The 14,112-nt window shown below is 36.5% G+C and overlaps 1 protein-coding gene across 19 annotated transcripts in view; it reads right to left on the bottom strand.

The window, feature by feature from the left end:
- Window positions 1–14,112, bottom strand: part of ATRNL1 (attractin like 1) — a 519,713-nt gene that overhangs the window by 93,217 nt on the left and 412,384 nt on the right. For 2 of the 19 annotated variants that reach the window (XM_083844133.1, XM_083844113.1), the window contains one exon: window positions 341–2,232. The exons of the other annotated variants lie outside the window; for them this stretch is intronic. In XM_083844133.1, the coding sequence (XP_083700259.1) occupies window positions 2,173–2,232 (60 nt within the window). In that variant the 3' untranslated portion in view covers window positions 341–2,172. Of the gene's footprint in view, window positions 1–340; window positions 2,233–14,112 lie in introns of those variants that run through there. 19 annotated transcript variants of the gene reach the window in all.

The following is a 14,112-nucleotide window of genomic DNA, read 5'->3' as shown; positions in this document are numbered from 1 at the left end:
TGGAAACATGGCTCTGTAACAACAGATACTGCCCTGCTAACCCAAAAGAGATGTAGCCCCATCTTTACAGAGGGCTGCACAATCACACAGAAACATTATCTGACATGGGAGAAACATGTAAAATTGGCAATGATGATCAATTTTAATGGTGGCAAAGGGAGAGGGTGAAAATTAAGTCAAATTGTTATTCCAAGTTAACCCATGGCTGACTTGACCTGTTTTGGGGTGTGACTACTGTAGAAATATATTGCTTTTGTGAAGCCAACCCTGTCTCTTGGCTTTTTGTCTCCTTTTAGAACAATACCCTAAGCTTCTGCCATAAACACTATTCAATATCAAAGCATTGATAAAGGGTTCCTTTATTAGGGAAATAACAAAACAGCATCAGTACATCAAAGTTCAGTAGTAAACAATAGAGTTTAACTGTCCAGTGTCTAGTTATCTGGTTTTAGTCATACCTTTATGTATATACAGATTCCAATAGGCTCGATGCAAGCAATGTTAATAACTTGCACACAAACATGCATATGCATCTCAGTATGAACTATTTTATATTAATCAGCCCAGTACAGAAACCTTGCAGTAAACAAAAGTTCCAATTGTCATGCACAATATTTATGACCTGTTAAGGTCAGAGAAGAGAGAAGATAGACAGGTAGGTGCCAGAAGAGAATACAAGCAAGCAAAATCACTGATTGAAGAAAGGTTAACGTCTCCCGGTTCTTCAGGACAAAAGCTAAGGTTTAAGAGACAGTATCTGTACTACTATTTAGAAAAGTCTACGTCTCGACTGAAAACACCTTCTAGAACTGCTTGTAAAGCTAGACATGGGTTGGCTGGGCATGAAGATGTAGCTGTTAAAGAAAAACTTTCTCAACAAGTTGCAGAGAACATTTGGAAGAAGTAGACAATATGTCCACATCTGATAAGGACAGACTTACCTATGCTACCTTCCTGGAGGATACTTTTTTGTTTGTTTGTATTGAATAGTTGCTACTATTCAAGTCTGTCCTTGAGCAGAGATACCATAGATGTCTAAATTCTACATACCTACTATGCAAGCCCAGTTGGCACAAAAGGTACTGTAGCATGTGAGCTGATGTGCAAGCAGAAGAATTATAGAATTTTTCCTACTTCTAAGCCAGTGAAAGTCATTAAGCCTCTTTTTGTGGGGACTGATGCAGGGAGAGACAGAGCCCTTTAAACTTTGGTATGGCAATTCTCTTACGTAGTCTCTGGGTTTTGGTTATTTTGTCTGTTCATTTGTTTTTGACACATTCTAAATTAAGGAAAAATCCCTCAGTTAACTAACATATCAGGTATCATGCCAGTATACAAACATGCTTTGATGGTCACCTTAGCAAATACTATTATATAAAATCTGTGGTTCAAATCATATTCTAAAAATCTAAACAAAAACTGTCCAGCAGACCTGCATTTAATAATAAAGTGAAAATAAGGACACTTCAAAAAGTGAAATAGTCAAATGTATAATCAAATTTCAAGTATATTGAATATTTAGTAAGGAAACTTACAAAGTCACTAGATGTCTCCATATCGACTTAACATAGTTCAATATGTTAGAGTAAGAAATCCGTTCGAATGCCCAGGTAGTCAAGGCTGACCACATTGTGAATGTCAGTTCATTGACTCACTGAATTCTTGACATTTTAAACTTGGGTAAGTCACTAAAGAAAAACAAGAGTATTATCTAACTACCTGTTCAGCTGCAGATACAAGCACAGTATGATATTCTGGTGAACCAAGTGTAGTGTGAATTTTCTGCATATTAGCTACACGTGATGCACATCAATCGCAGAATGCCAGTTTTAATGCAGAACCTAGCAATTAAAATTTGTTAGTGTAGTTTGCAACTAGAAAGCAGAAAAAAATAAAAAATTGACCCTTTTGGGGAGTTATAGGAGAACAGGAAGGGGTGCAAGGATGTGACATTCCACAGTAATGAGGCAGGCTGGCTGCTTGCCAGTGTCAGCCACTGTAAGTGCACCCTGCAAGAATTCAGCTGCAAATCTTTGTTTCCTTTATCTTTCATATCTCTGCAAATATCAAGGCAAAGACTTTGTCTTTCAGCTGGAGTTCTTTCATCCAAGAATGTTCTTCATCCAAGGCCAAAGGTTCACCATATCCTAAAAGGCCTTTGGATCTGCATGTTCAGTCATCTTCATCCAAATGTATTTCTTTGGGAGCACTATTCGGTCCTTGTGGTCGATCCTAAAAGAACACCGATAAAAACTATCTTCATTCCTTCAAATACAATCTTCAATGGCTTTATCTTTAGGACCACTGTACAAGAGCATTATGTCAAAGGTGTAAAATGGTAAATGATTTAAGAGAGATTTCAATTAAAACCACAGCACATTTAACCACTTCTACAGTTTTGAGGCTTGGTCTTTTATTTTAGATAAGGCTTCCAAGAAAAAACAGGTTTTCTGGAAGGCCACACAAATGAATACAATCATTTCACTGCACTGACAGCACAGTTTAAAATAATAATAAATAAATAAAAAAGCTAGTGGTTTTTTAAAGTGCTAAAAATTATGTAAGACCCTATGCATATACTACAGTACTATAAAATATTTTGAATATAAAACTCAAGAATATGAGAAGATTCCTGTATCCAGTCAAATTGCCTTACTGGACAAGGTACAGCCAGAGTTTCCCCTGTGAGGAAGTAAGACATGTATAGTGCTCAGGAACGTTATAGAACAATTTATAACAAGAAGTAAAAAACATGCAATTGCAGTTTGTGATTACCTAAAAAAGCGCAAGTTAATCTTGGTTTCAAAACCAATCCTACACTCCCTTCTGTCCATCAGTATTCTACATCTAGTTTGCTTAAATTTTCCTTCATCTGATATTTCTTTAAATAAAGTCTTGCAAACATTTCTCTGCTCATTTCACACACACCAATCTTCCCTGAGCTACGTATTCACCCATTCCTTTCTTCCATTTGCCCAAATATCTTCTTTTCCCTTGCTCTTCAGATCCCGCCTCGCTCTAATAGCATAACAAAGCAAAACTGTAGGGAAGCTGATCTTCAGCATTGCTTAAAAAGAAAAACACACACTGCAAAACCTTCTCTGCAAAGAGTGCTGCCAGTTATCCTTATTTCATTACAACACTTGAAATATTTTTATTACTACTAAAACTGCAGCTTCTGAAGGAAATATGTAAAAAAAAAAAACTCTCAAAGAAAGTTTCAAGGTCTGATGGCTACATGAAAAAGCATGAAACATAATCCTGTCTCAGTTTAGTGAATCACAGATGAGAAAGGGTATAATTCAACCCTAATATTTTAAAGTATCATGATTTTTAAGCTAAAAATGGAACTATTAGCATTCTGACTCAAAGCTTTTCAGGGACAGACAAACCTGATCTGAATGGAAGAGCAGGCTGCACAACAGCTGAACTATACTGAGTTAACAATATCAACTAGATGGTCAGAAGATTACAAAAAAAAAAAAAAAAAACCTCAAGCAGTCACGTGAATGCCACAAAAGTGTCACTCATTCTAAAGTTGTAAAGCCAGACAAAGCTTTCTTGGTAATTTCTATTCAATTTGGGGTAGAAATGACCAGAAGTGACAAGTGTTTAGTACTTTGCAGATTTCAGGTCAGTAGCAAATGGAGAAAAAGCTCAATTTTCCTCATCGGTTTGAGATATTTGTTCCTCTCAAAAGTAATTTCTTGATCTTAAATTAGAAGTTGTTTCCCCTGTAATGGGAAAAGGACAGGTCAGATAAAGGATACTAATGAGGATTACTTTCTCCTAAGACAGAATGTAATCAATACCTTCCTTAATTGGTCTGAAAGAGATATGATAGGGAAAGAAGAGGTTTTCACTTTAACTCTACTCAGCCTCCACAAAACGTTTAATTTCTGTTTCATATTTTCTAGAATTAATATAGTTAAATCATCTTCTTGATATTCCTATTATTGGCCTATTTAGTCTCACTTTAAGAGTAGAAAGGATTAAAGTGATTAGAAAGTGTCATTTGTTTTCCAGTATAAATGATGCCACCCTGTCCCTCCTCCCCCCCCAAGCTACATTTACATAACTGGGTTAATTACTTAGAGAAAATATTTTTCTATCATTTCTGTGTTGAGGTGAAGTTAAAGGCACTTAAGAGGGCAGAAATAAAATCCTCTGTAACATTAACTTTTTGTAATATGCTAACATATGTAGCTCTAACAAGCTTCTTATTGACTCTCTCTTCTGCCTTCGAGGCCTGACCAGAGCAGATCTGACTTTAAGTCTTATCAGATTTAGATGGGATTTGGTTTGTAAAAACCTGTACGCTTCAAAGTTTATTAATTCTTTGAAGTGTACTCCATTCTACAGCTTTTTTTTTTTTTGGGGGGGGGGGGGGGGGGTTGAAAGCTAGATTTCCGTGCACTACAGTCAAACAATTTTAGCTGAAACAGGAGAGTGACATAAGGTGCCACGTACCTTCTTGTAAAAGCAAACAATTTTTATTTTACACTTGTCTTGATGTTAAAACAAGTTTAAGGTGGATTTCCTACAGGCTGCAGACAGAAAGCAAAATGAGAGTGCACTCTTAGGTCATTTTTTCCCCTCAAAAATTTCAGGCCTATCAGATTTTCGACCTAGCATATTATCCAATTAAGGATCATTTTCTGGATGCTCAGGCCTTCCCAAGTTTATGAATAAACAGATCTAAGCTATTGCATTCTGTCCTGGCATCTGACAGAAAGCAGACCTTAGCTTTCCCTTGCTGTCTCCTCCTGAAAAATTAAATACAAGAAAAAAGAAAAAAAGAGTTGTACCAAGAGTGAGCCTGGTGCTGGTTCAATGTTTCCCCTGCAGTGGTGAAAACAAACTGAAATACCATGACGTGCTTGGAAGCATTCACAATTTTCTCAGTGTTCAGTTCTCAGCACTAAAGCTAGCTATGGGTCAAGTCAATGCTAAGACAAACCTAAGCTTTACAGCTGTTGAAATACTTAAGCCATAACAGATTTTAAAGTGATGTCATAGCAATGCAGTTATTGCTTGCCTGCCACAGGATCTGCTGATGACAGTTGAAGTTCTTATTCATCAAGGGGCCCAAATAATTGAAACAATCCATCTGCTCTGTGCACTCTTTCTGCCTCTACTGCGATTACTTACGGCCTTGTGATATTAGCCAGTGATGTCATACTTAATCAAGCAGTTGGTGGCGTTTGATCTCCAGAGAGCCACACTGCGCTCCTGTGATGGTGCATAGGTAACTAAAATAATCCACCTGCTCCAAGCTTTCCTCTTGCAAAACCCAATGGGACGTGATATTTAGCAGTGACTGTCACAACTGATCAAGCAATTGCCAGACTTGTGCATATTTCCTGAAAGCTGCTCCTGTTTTTCATCATGAATTCCAGATAATTGAAATAATTGTCCTGCTCTAGGGCCCTGCTTTGACTCCAGCATTTTCTGCAATGGGACATTTGCCTACTGTCATATTTATTTAAGAGCTGCAGTAGGAAGAGGCTTTGATTATTTTTTCACAAGATGTCATAATACCACAAAGGAAAGTGACATTATTCACATGGTTTGTATGACTGAACTTCCAGACACTGCTCTCTCTACTCACACCATGACTCACAAGCAGATGAGCTATGCTGCATCAGTCTCTCTGATGGAAAGATGCAGGGAGAGTAACAAGGGAAAACATGCAAGTTTTGCAGCCAGGATGATAGTGGGAATCCTATTACTGCTCCCACAAAACGAGTACCAAGTAATTTAAACACTACAGCACTCTCTTGGTTAAAGGGACTTCCAGTACACTTTGTTTCCTTAGCTTAAGAGCCTAGAACTATTTTACAGCAGACCTGGTACCCTGTCTCAGACTTTTCACTGCTTACAGCTAAAGTACAGACTTGCCTGTTGATTGATAAAGATTTTAGAATAGTCCAATTAAGCATACCAGCCATAAAAAGCTTTTGTGTGTTAATCTGCTATTGTGGAAATAGGAGCATAGATCTCACCTGTTGTCAGGTTATATTGCTCAGTTTTATTTGAGAAGTACAAAATACCACACTCACCCACTAGATTACATCCCCCTCCTGAATTTACTGTCTTCATCTCAAAGATGGATGTTAAGTCGTGTTCATTACTCTGCTTAGCATCTGAGCAGGTCACAGACTGGCAGTGACTATGAGTCTAGTTCTAGGGTATCAGCAATGAACTTGCAACTATCAGTCAGCACCTTCAAGCACTTTCATTAAGATCTAATTTTTCTGCAGCAGAGTTTTTTTGTTTGTTTGTTTTTGTTTTTTTTTAGGGCTTGGATGTTGAGCCCTGCACAAAGCCCAGGATATGGAATAACATTTTTATTTCATAAGATCTCTGCTAAGATAGCATCCACCTCTAATAATGTCCAACTTTTCTGAAGTCCAAGCTTTTCTTCACACACAGTTTTTTGTTTTGTTTTTTCTTTTCAGCTCCTTATCTTCATGCAGATAACACCAAAAGGACTTAGGAGAAGTGCTGATTTTAAAGGGGGAAGGCTGCCAAATCTTATACAGGTACACAGTTAAGGATGATATCAATGACATTAGAGTTACAGTTATCTACTCTTTATTGAAAAGATTTGGATGAAAATGAAACCAACTTATATTCAAGAAGATCCGTTAAGAACACGACAGTTTACAAGTAAACTGCATGATGAAAGGAATACATTTTCCTTATCCTACATCAAAAATGGTTTGAGAAAAGTTCTTTAGAATAATAAAAAAAACCAAAACAGCCTCTCTACTAATGTGTCTTGATTAGAAAGATTTGATGTGTATTAGTGTAAAGACAAATGGAATTAAGCTTTGACACCCAGAAGAGATTTATGTTTGTCAAAAAAAAAAAAAAAGAGCTTCTACATACATACAGGGACAGCTGGGTACTGAAGGCCTCTCATCTTGCATAGGGAGCTCCTAGGATTTGATCTGCTTTCCTCCCCATGTCCTGACCTTCAGTGGTTATTTCTAACCTTCGGGTCCTAGTGGCACTGTATCATTGGCAGCCCAACAATCCCCCCACCCCATCTGTGAAGTATATTTTAATTATAAGAATGATCTAGCCTGGCAGTAAAGTTTATATCTCAGTTTTACATGGGAAAACTTACATAGGAAGATTTGTTTCACTTCTCATGACTGTTTGTTAGTGAAGGCCTACCTGAAGGAAAAAAAGATGACAGAGGACACTTGTTTGTATGTGTGCATACAATGGAGGGAAGGAGGGCCAAGGAGAAATATTTGCCTTTCGATGAAATAGATTAAAAACAAAAATGTACAAGTGATGACTGAATGTTGAAAAATTCAGACAAGTGACTTGATTTAAAGATAATTGCCCTTATTAATAAAGAAAAACATCACCGCAGCATTTTGTCAGCAGTGAGATGTAATTATGCATCATTAATTATATGGGCATGTCAACAAGAGGTCAGATAACACAACAGAAATGAGAAAGTAGTCCTATAGCCTGACAATGTTTTAGTTAAAGAATACTACATGTTTATACAGCAATCTTGGTGGGAGGAAATTAATCTTCATTTAAAACAGCTGAAAATCTGGGGTCCAATTCTGATTCCTGATTTAAAACCAAGAAAAAACATTAAATAAAACAAAGTGATGGGAATAGGGGAGGTATTGCAGACTAAGTAGCCACATACATTGTCAACCTGTCCAGACAAGTCTGCTCATGAACACAACACCAGAGACAGTTTCACTTACTAGGGGGTCAATAACAGCTTGACAGGAGTGAGTGGTACAATTCAAAGCAGATCTAGATTTCCTTATCACGCACATGCTTAAAACTATCTACCATTTTTTTTTATTATTTTTTTTTTTAAGTGACTAGGAGAAGCAATCAAATCTGTTTGGTCTCTGTGGTGGAGTTGTCACTTGCAATACTATGCCTTATTGCAAATAAAGCTGTGCATTATCTGTAGGTCATTATCTGAACCACAACTAAGAAGGACAAAAAAAGGAAACTTAACCTTTATTAGCAGTAGAATAGTATTTTTCCTTAAGTCACTTTTAGCCAGATTATTCCCTGTACCCTGAATTGCTTGTGAACAATAAATGGAAGCAAGTTTTGCAGCTTTGCAGATGTTTTAAATACCCTAGTAAGGTCACAATAAGTTATGTGATATCAATTCTGCATGCAGTACATAGTGCTTTATCCAATCCTTTCAATTTTTGTTAATTGATTAGAAATATACATACAATATCAAAGGCCAAAAGCTTCTGAAATAAAAAGCACCCAGTGTTCTAATGCTTGTCCCTAATGGAGTTACCATGCATCTTTGCCAGCATAAGAATCTTGAAAAGATTCTGGTAATGCTGCTTCCTTCCCCAAAGGAAGGGCAAGACTTGGAAATGAATAGAGATACAGAAAGTTGTGCCAAGAACATTTCAGGGATGCACCTTTTCATCAGAGAGCTGGAATTGTGTTAGGTGATCTACTGGAAGGGAATACCATGTTCTAAGTTGCCAACATTTGTTTCTTCAAAGTTAGGGCTACTCTTTCCAAAAGTGAGAGTTTGTTACTGATGTGTTATTTCCTTGGGAGGGGAGGGGGGGCAGCAGAGGGGGCAATGACTTCAAAAAAAAAAAATCATTCCCATCTCCTAATGTTCAGATACGTTTCTGTTCCCTGGCAAGAAAAAACAAGATTCAGTTCAAGATTGTAGTGATTAGCATGATGACAATGGAAGTGCACTGGGAAAATCATTTTCCTTTCCAGCTCACTAGAGAAATCTTGTTTTCAGCAGCTCCATTTCACACACAAACCTCCCTTGAGATACTAAATTCAAGGCCTGAAACTGTCTCCTTTCCTCATGTTATTTTATCTTTTCACATAATTACAGGGAAATTGCTAATGGTCACACTGAACACTTCGATTAGATTTATCAATAGGGCAAATCAAATATTCACAGCAAGTTACGTCATGCAAGACACATTTCAATACAGAACTATACTGCTAGAGTTGATAATTTAAAGACAAGCGTTTAATTGCATAAAAACTGGGAGGGAGAGTGCAGTGGGGTAAGTGAGACTGCCTTTGAAAAAAACAGTGGGATAAACAATGATAAGAATATCACTTTGAATGTTTTTCTGATTCTAAGCCAGGAGAAGTAAACTCCTAATTCCCAGATTTTAGCTTGGTGCAAAAGGTAAGCAGTAGTGACCTTTAAAACTAGGTTGGCCTCTACTCCAGTTTGCATTTTCTGTCCTTTTTTTAAACCACTGTTTTTGTCCAACTGTATGGCTCTTCTAATGGCCAATACATCATTCTTTTCAAGTCAAAGCTGCTAGAGAACTTAGATACTATTCACCTATTCACTGTATCCAGGCTTCTGCTTCGGCAGCAAATGCGACTTCTAGACAATGGTTACCTTGAGTAGCTATAGCATCATTAACTTGTCTCAAATGCCCCATTTTTGAAGATTGTTCTTGTTAGGAACAATTTTGGAGGAGTACAGAAGAGCTGAAAAGGGCTGAGTGTTTTAGATTAGACTATTATAGTAAAATTGAGCACCCCAATCAAATTCTCTGGTACCTAAACTGATTTATTGTATCCTAGCTCTTCTGTGTTAAAAGAGGTCTGACAATAAGTATGCATACACATCAGAAGTTTTGTAGTGGTGTTAAGCCTCCCCCATCCCCTTAGGTGAGACTGCAATTTAGACTACAGTTTACTAGAAAAAAAAAAACAAAAAGTATCTCTATCTCAATATTACATAACTATATTGATGAAATGTCCAACATCTCTCATGCTGAATCTGGTCATTAGTAGAGGAGGTTTACTTTGAGATAATACTGGATTGTTTTTGAGGTAGGCTAGTAACAGAGAAAGAGATGCTTGTGAGATTTTCTCAGACAGTACAATTATCATACCAAGGTATACAGCCAGGTATATTGTAAGTGCACGTTCAGGTATATAGCCAGAACCACAGCCTTCTCTCCACCTTTCTTCTTGTAGAAGTAGCAGAAGTAAAAGACATTTGGATGATTTCAGTGTACCTTACACCACCTTGAAACAATCACTCAAAATAAGAATCATCTTATTTGTTTAGTAAAATGCTTGTACTGTATTCACTTATTTAGTAACCAACTAAAGGCTGCCCACACTCCTAATAACTTATCTCTACCAGGATTTCAAAAATATTAATTTATTAACAACTATTAAAAGAAACAAAGGCAATCAGACTAGTAACGTAATATTATAAAGGGACCTAAAAGAACAAAATATTGTTTCCACCTGGAAGAGTGAGGAAGATAGAGATGGAGGAAAACATTTCATTCTTTTAGAAAATGTCTATTGCTGGTATGTACATAGCAGTACAGGTATCCTATCACAGCACGATCTGGGAGTAACCCCACAAATGGGTTGGCTTTGCTTATATCCTTCAAGATTTTGTCTTAAACTATTTGAAAAAAAGCTCAATCAACCCTTTTAGCATCTTTACAAAGCAATAACTACCATTTCTTGATAAACTAATATATTAATGGAATTCTAATTTATCCTCATTCTATTAAAACTGTCACTTGGCAAACAAGCTCCCAAACACAGAATAACTGGCAGCTTTTATTCTATCAAACTAAGCTAAAAAATAAAGACGTGCATGTTTTTCAAAGGAAAAAAAAATATATAATCTAAATTTGCATTTCAAGACATTTGCCTAAGCATATGAGTTGGTGAATACATTCATCAGTATTATCAGATTACTTTGCATTTTGTATATTCTACTATTTGTATAAATACTGGTAACGTGGGAACTAGAGGTGATCACGGCAATTCTCCTAATTTGTAAGAGGAATGGTGTACTTATACGAGGAAAATAGGGCACTGAGCCAGGACTTAAGTATTTATCAAGGCAAAAGTGCATTTAATAGAAATTATGATTTGAATATTTTGCAATTAAATTTATGTCAACATAAAAATCAAAACAGTGTAGGTTCTGTTACTGCAATGAGAAACAGACAAGAAGATCCTTGGACTCAATGGAAGTCCTCTTGACTACAAGGGTACTCAAAGCAACGAGTCTTGGCATCCTCTGCAGATTTGCTAGAGTAAGTAGAGTCTACGTACGTAAAGCATTTGTCCAGAATAAACTGGCAGGAGGGATATACCCATTTGCAACTTCAAAGTTAAAAATGTTTTTTTAATTTGAAGGAAGATTTTATCACATTTATTATTTTTATTAGATAGATTTATTATATTTATTAGATAGATTTGAAAGACAATGATTTGATAGTAATATTCATCACAGCATTTTTGATGACTAGTACCTCAAGTTTCCAGAAGGATCTAGATCTTTTCACATACACCTATGCAGTCTTCAATAGGGAATGCAAGACAACCTTTTCTGAAATACTGCACAATGGAGTATAACGGAGTATAATGGAGTATAACAATAACGGAGTTAGGATTTGTTGTGTATTTTGCAAATTAGCATATGTAATTTTCAATTTTGCTAGTAATTCAAAAAGCTTTAACACTTATTTAATTAGTCTAAGCTTGGTAATTCAGCCAATGAAAACTAAAGTGGTTAAGTTGCATTAATCAAAAACAATGTTAACAGTTAATTTTCTGAATGATAGAGCAACATAAAAACAAACTCAAGTAAAACTATGATTAATTAATTGATTAGCTGGTTCTTGTTGAGAAATTATGTTCAATAAGAGTCTGCCAATACAAATTGCTATCAATTGCCACTTTATGAAGTACCAAAAATAATGGGTTCAGGTGCATATTAGAACTAGTTGTCATGAATGCCAATTTACGGGAGAAAAATAGATTGTTTATCACCTAATTTAATTTCAAACAGTTAACTTACTTGTAATAACTCATTTTAGCACTGAACATTCAATAACTTGACTGTTGTTAAAAGCACCAGCTAATAAGTTTGCAAATTTAAATTCTTCTGTAAATAATTTAAGCAGCCTGTAACTCAGTTTAGCTATTGACTAGTTAGAGAATACTTCGCAACTGTATTTAGCACCCAGACACCCCCATTCCTCCCACCAGCAGCATGTTTAATTGCAAACGGTTCCCTACTGCTCCAGCATTAGGCTTGACTCTGTAAGCTTTCAAGAACATGGAGAAAGATGCAATGTTGCTTCTGGCCAGCTCAGCCGGGGAAGGGGGGGCGTGTCTCTTAGGTCACACATGCTAGCAATTAGACCACACTTGTAGGCATTTAATATACTTTCAGCACATCTGGGCAGTGCTGGTGTCCAGATGCTGAATAAGAAAATGCTTGCTGGTTTGTAAGCAGAGTGAAAAGAGGCCAAGTTATGCTGTTTGGTTGCTGTGGGCCTTAGTTCATCCTTTACTATCCTTCATATTTTTAGTCTTTTTAGTTTATTTGATGGCAATTGTGAACCAGGAATATTCTCATCCAGGGAATTTATGGTGATTACAACTTCAGTTAGCAGTCCCTGCATATAGATACACAGTTACATTATAGCAATAAATTAAGATTGTGATTATTTAATAGTTTATTAATCTGCTTAAAGCTTTACATCTACAAACCACATATAACACTTGTAGACAGACTGGTAAGTCCTTGCAATACCCTGAAGTTCCTGAAAACTCAAAATACTGTTGGCTTTTTAAAAAAAAAAAAAACAACAAAAAAAAAACATTGCAAACAAGGCTTTGAATCCAATTGTGCTCCCGCATACTCACAATAGGTGCCCGTGAAACTTCACCAAGTTGGACTCTTATCTGTCAGATATGACAGTGCACGAAGCTTACTGACAGTTTCACTAAGTTACTGGAACTACCTTGTGCTAGCACACTGTACATTCATTAGCTGACACAGATCACTTCATATTTCAGAATAACTGTCGCATTAACATTCTCCCATAATCTTTGCCTTCAAGAAAGATCAGCCATGGTTGCAAACAAGCAACAATAAGCTAAAAAGTTTCAAAAAGGCTTTTCAACTTTCCTGTAATAACATGAATTGATTTAATAAAGAAAAAAGTTCAACAGCAAAGCCTTTGAAATGCCACCTCAAAAACAGGTCAGATTCCTACTTCCTAGGTTCTCTTTTACAGCATGAAAAGCTGTCTTTTGCCTCATGACTCCCCTCCTCATGGGAACTCCCATGGATCATTTCTGTTAGCAAAGAGAAATCCATTTACTAAGCCTATCCTCGAGCTAACAGACTGAGCTTCCATTGGGAAAATGCTGCAGGCTGAACACAGCTATTGACCAACCTAGTTTAAAAATATAACAGTACATAACCAGCACAACGCCAGCCTTGCTATTTATCAGACAGTCTACAAAGATCTTGAATAAGTAAGGAAACATTTTAGCTTTAGCTTCAAGTGAGGCTAACAGAGCGCTTGAATTAAAAACAACAACAACAAAAACTTGTTCTCAAGTCTGGTACGTCTCTTCATGAATAAATGTAAATACAGTTTGAGATTCATTTGCTCTTACTGTTCCAGGAGCAGTTTAGGATGACAAACTTCAGAAAGTCATTGTCATCATCCCCTCCCACCCCCCCAAGAAGATCTCCAGAGGAGGTAGAGTGAGGACAAATTACAGATTTCCATTTAGGAATCAGAGTAGGTATAACTTTGCACTTGAACGTTGCGAAAGCATGACTTAAATATATAAAAATTCAACTAAAAATCCTTCCAAATAGACAGTTATTTTTACCATGTTCAAGGACCCTTCGGTAATAACAGAAATAACCCTCTGCCTGGAGGATTACTTTTGAAGCAGACTGTTATGGTGTTTTACTGTATTGATCCAAAGTTATACTGACAAATGAAAAGACAATCAGAGATGGGAACTTCTTAATCTAGAATCATAGATTTCATAGCTCTAGTTTCATTACCAAAACTAACAACACACATACCTATGCCAACAGGCTTTTCCCAACCCTGTCAGCACATATTTAATACCTGGAAAGCAGTGGGAAAATATGGCATTTTACTTTTTTCCCTTTTAGGGGGCATGGAAGGAAAGAATTCTCAGTCAAAAGTTTATATATTTACAGTAAATGTGCTAGAAGGTTCAAGAATTACATTCTCTGAATCAGAATAACAGTGAAGTGGACTTCAAAAAGCACTTTTT

This window comes from Anser anser, assembly GCF_964211835.1.
Source record: "Anser anser genome assembly, chromosome: 7".
Lineage (NCBI taxonomy): Eukaryota > Metazoa > Chordata > Aves > Anseriformes > Anatidae > Anser > Anser anser.
The sequence above is the reverse complement of the archived record's forward strand: the minus strand, read 5'-3'. Positions and strand labels throughout refer to the sequence as shown.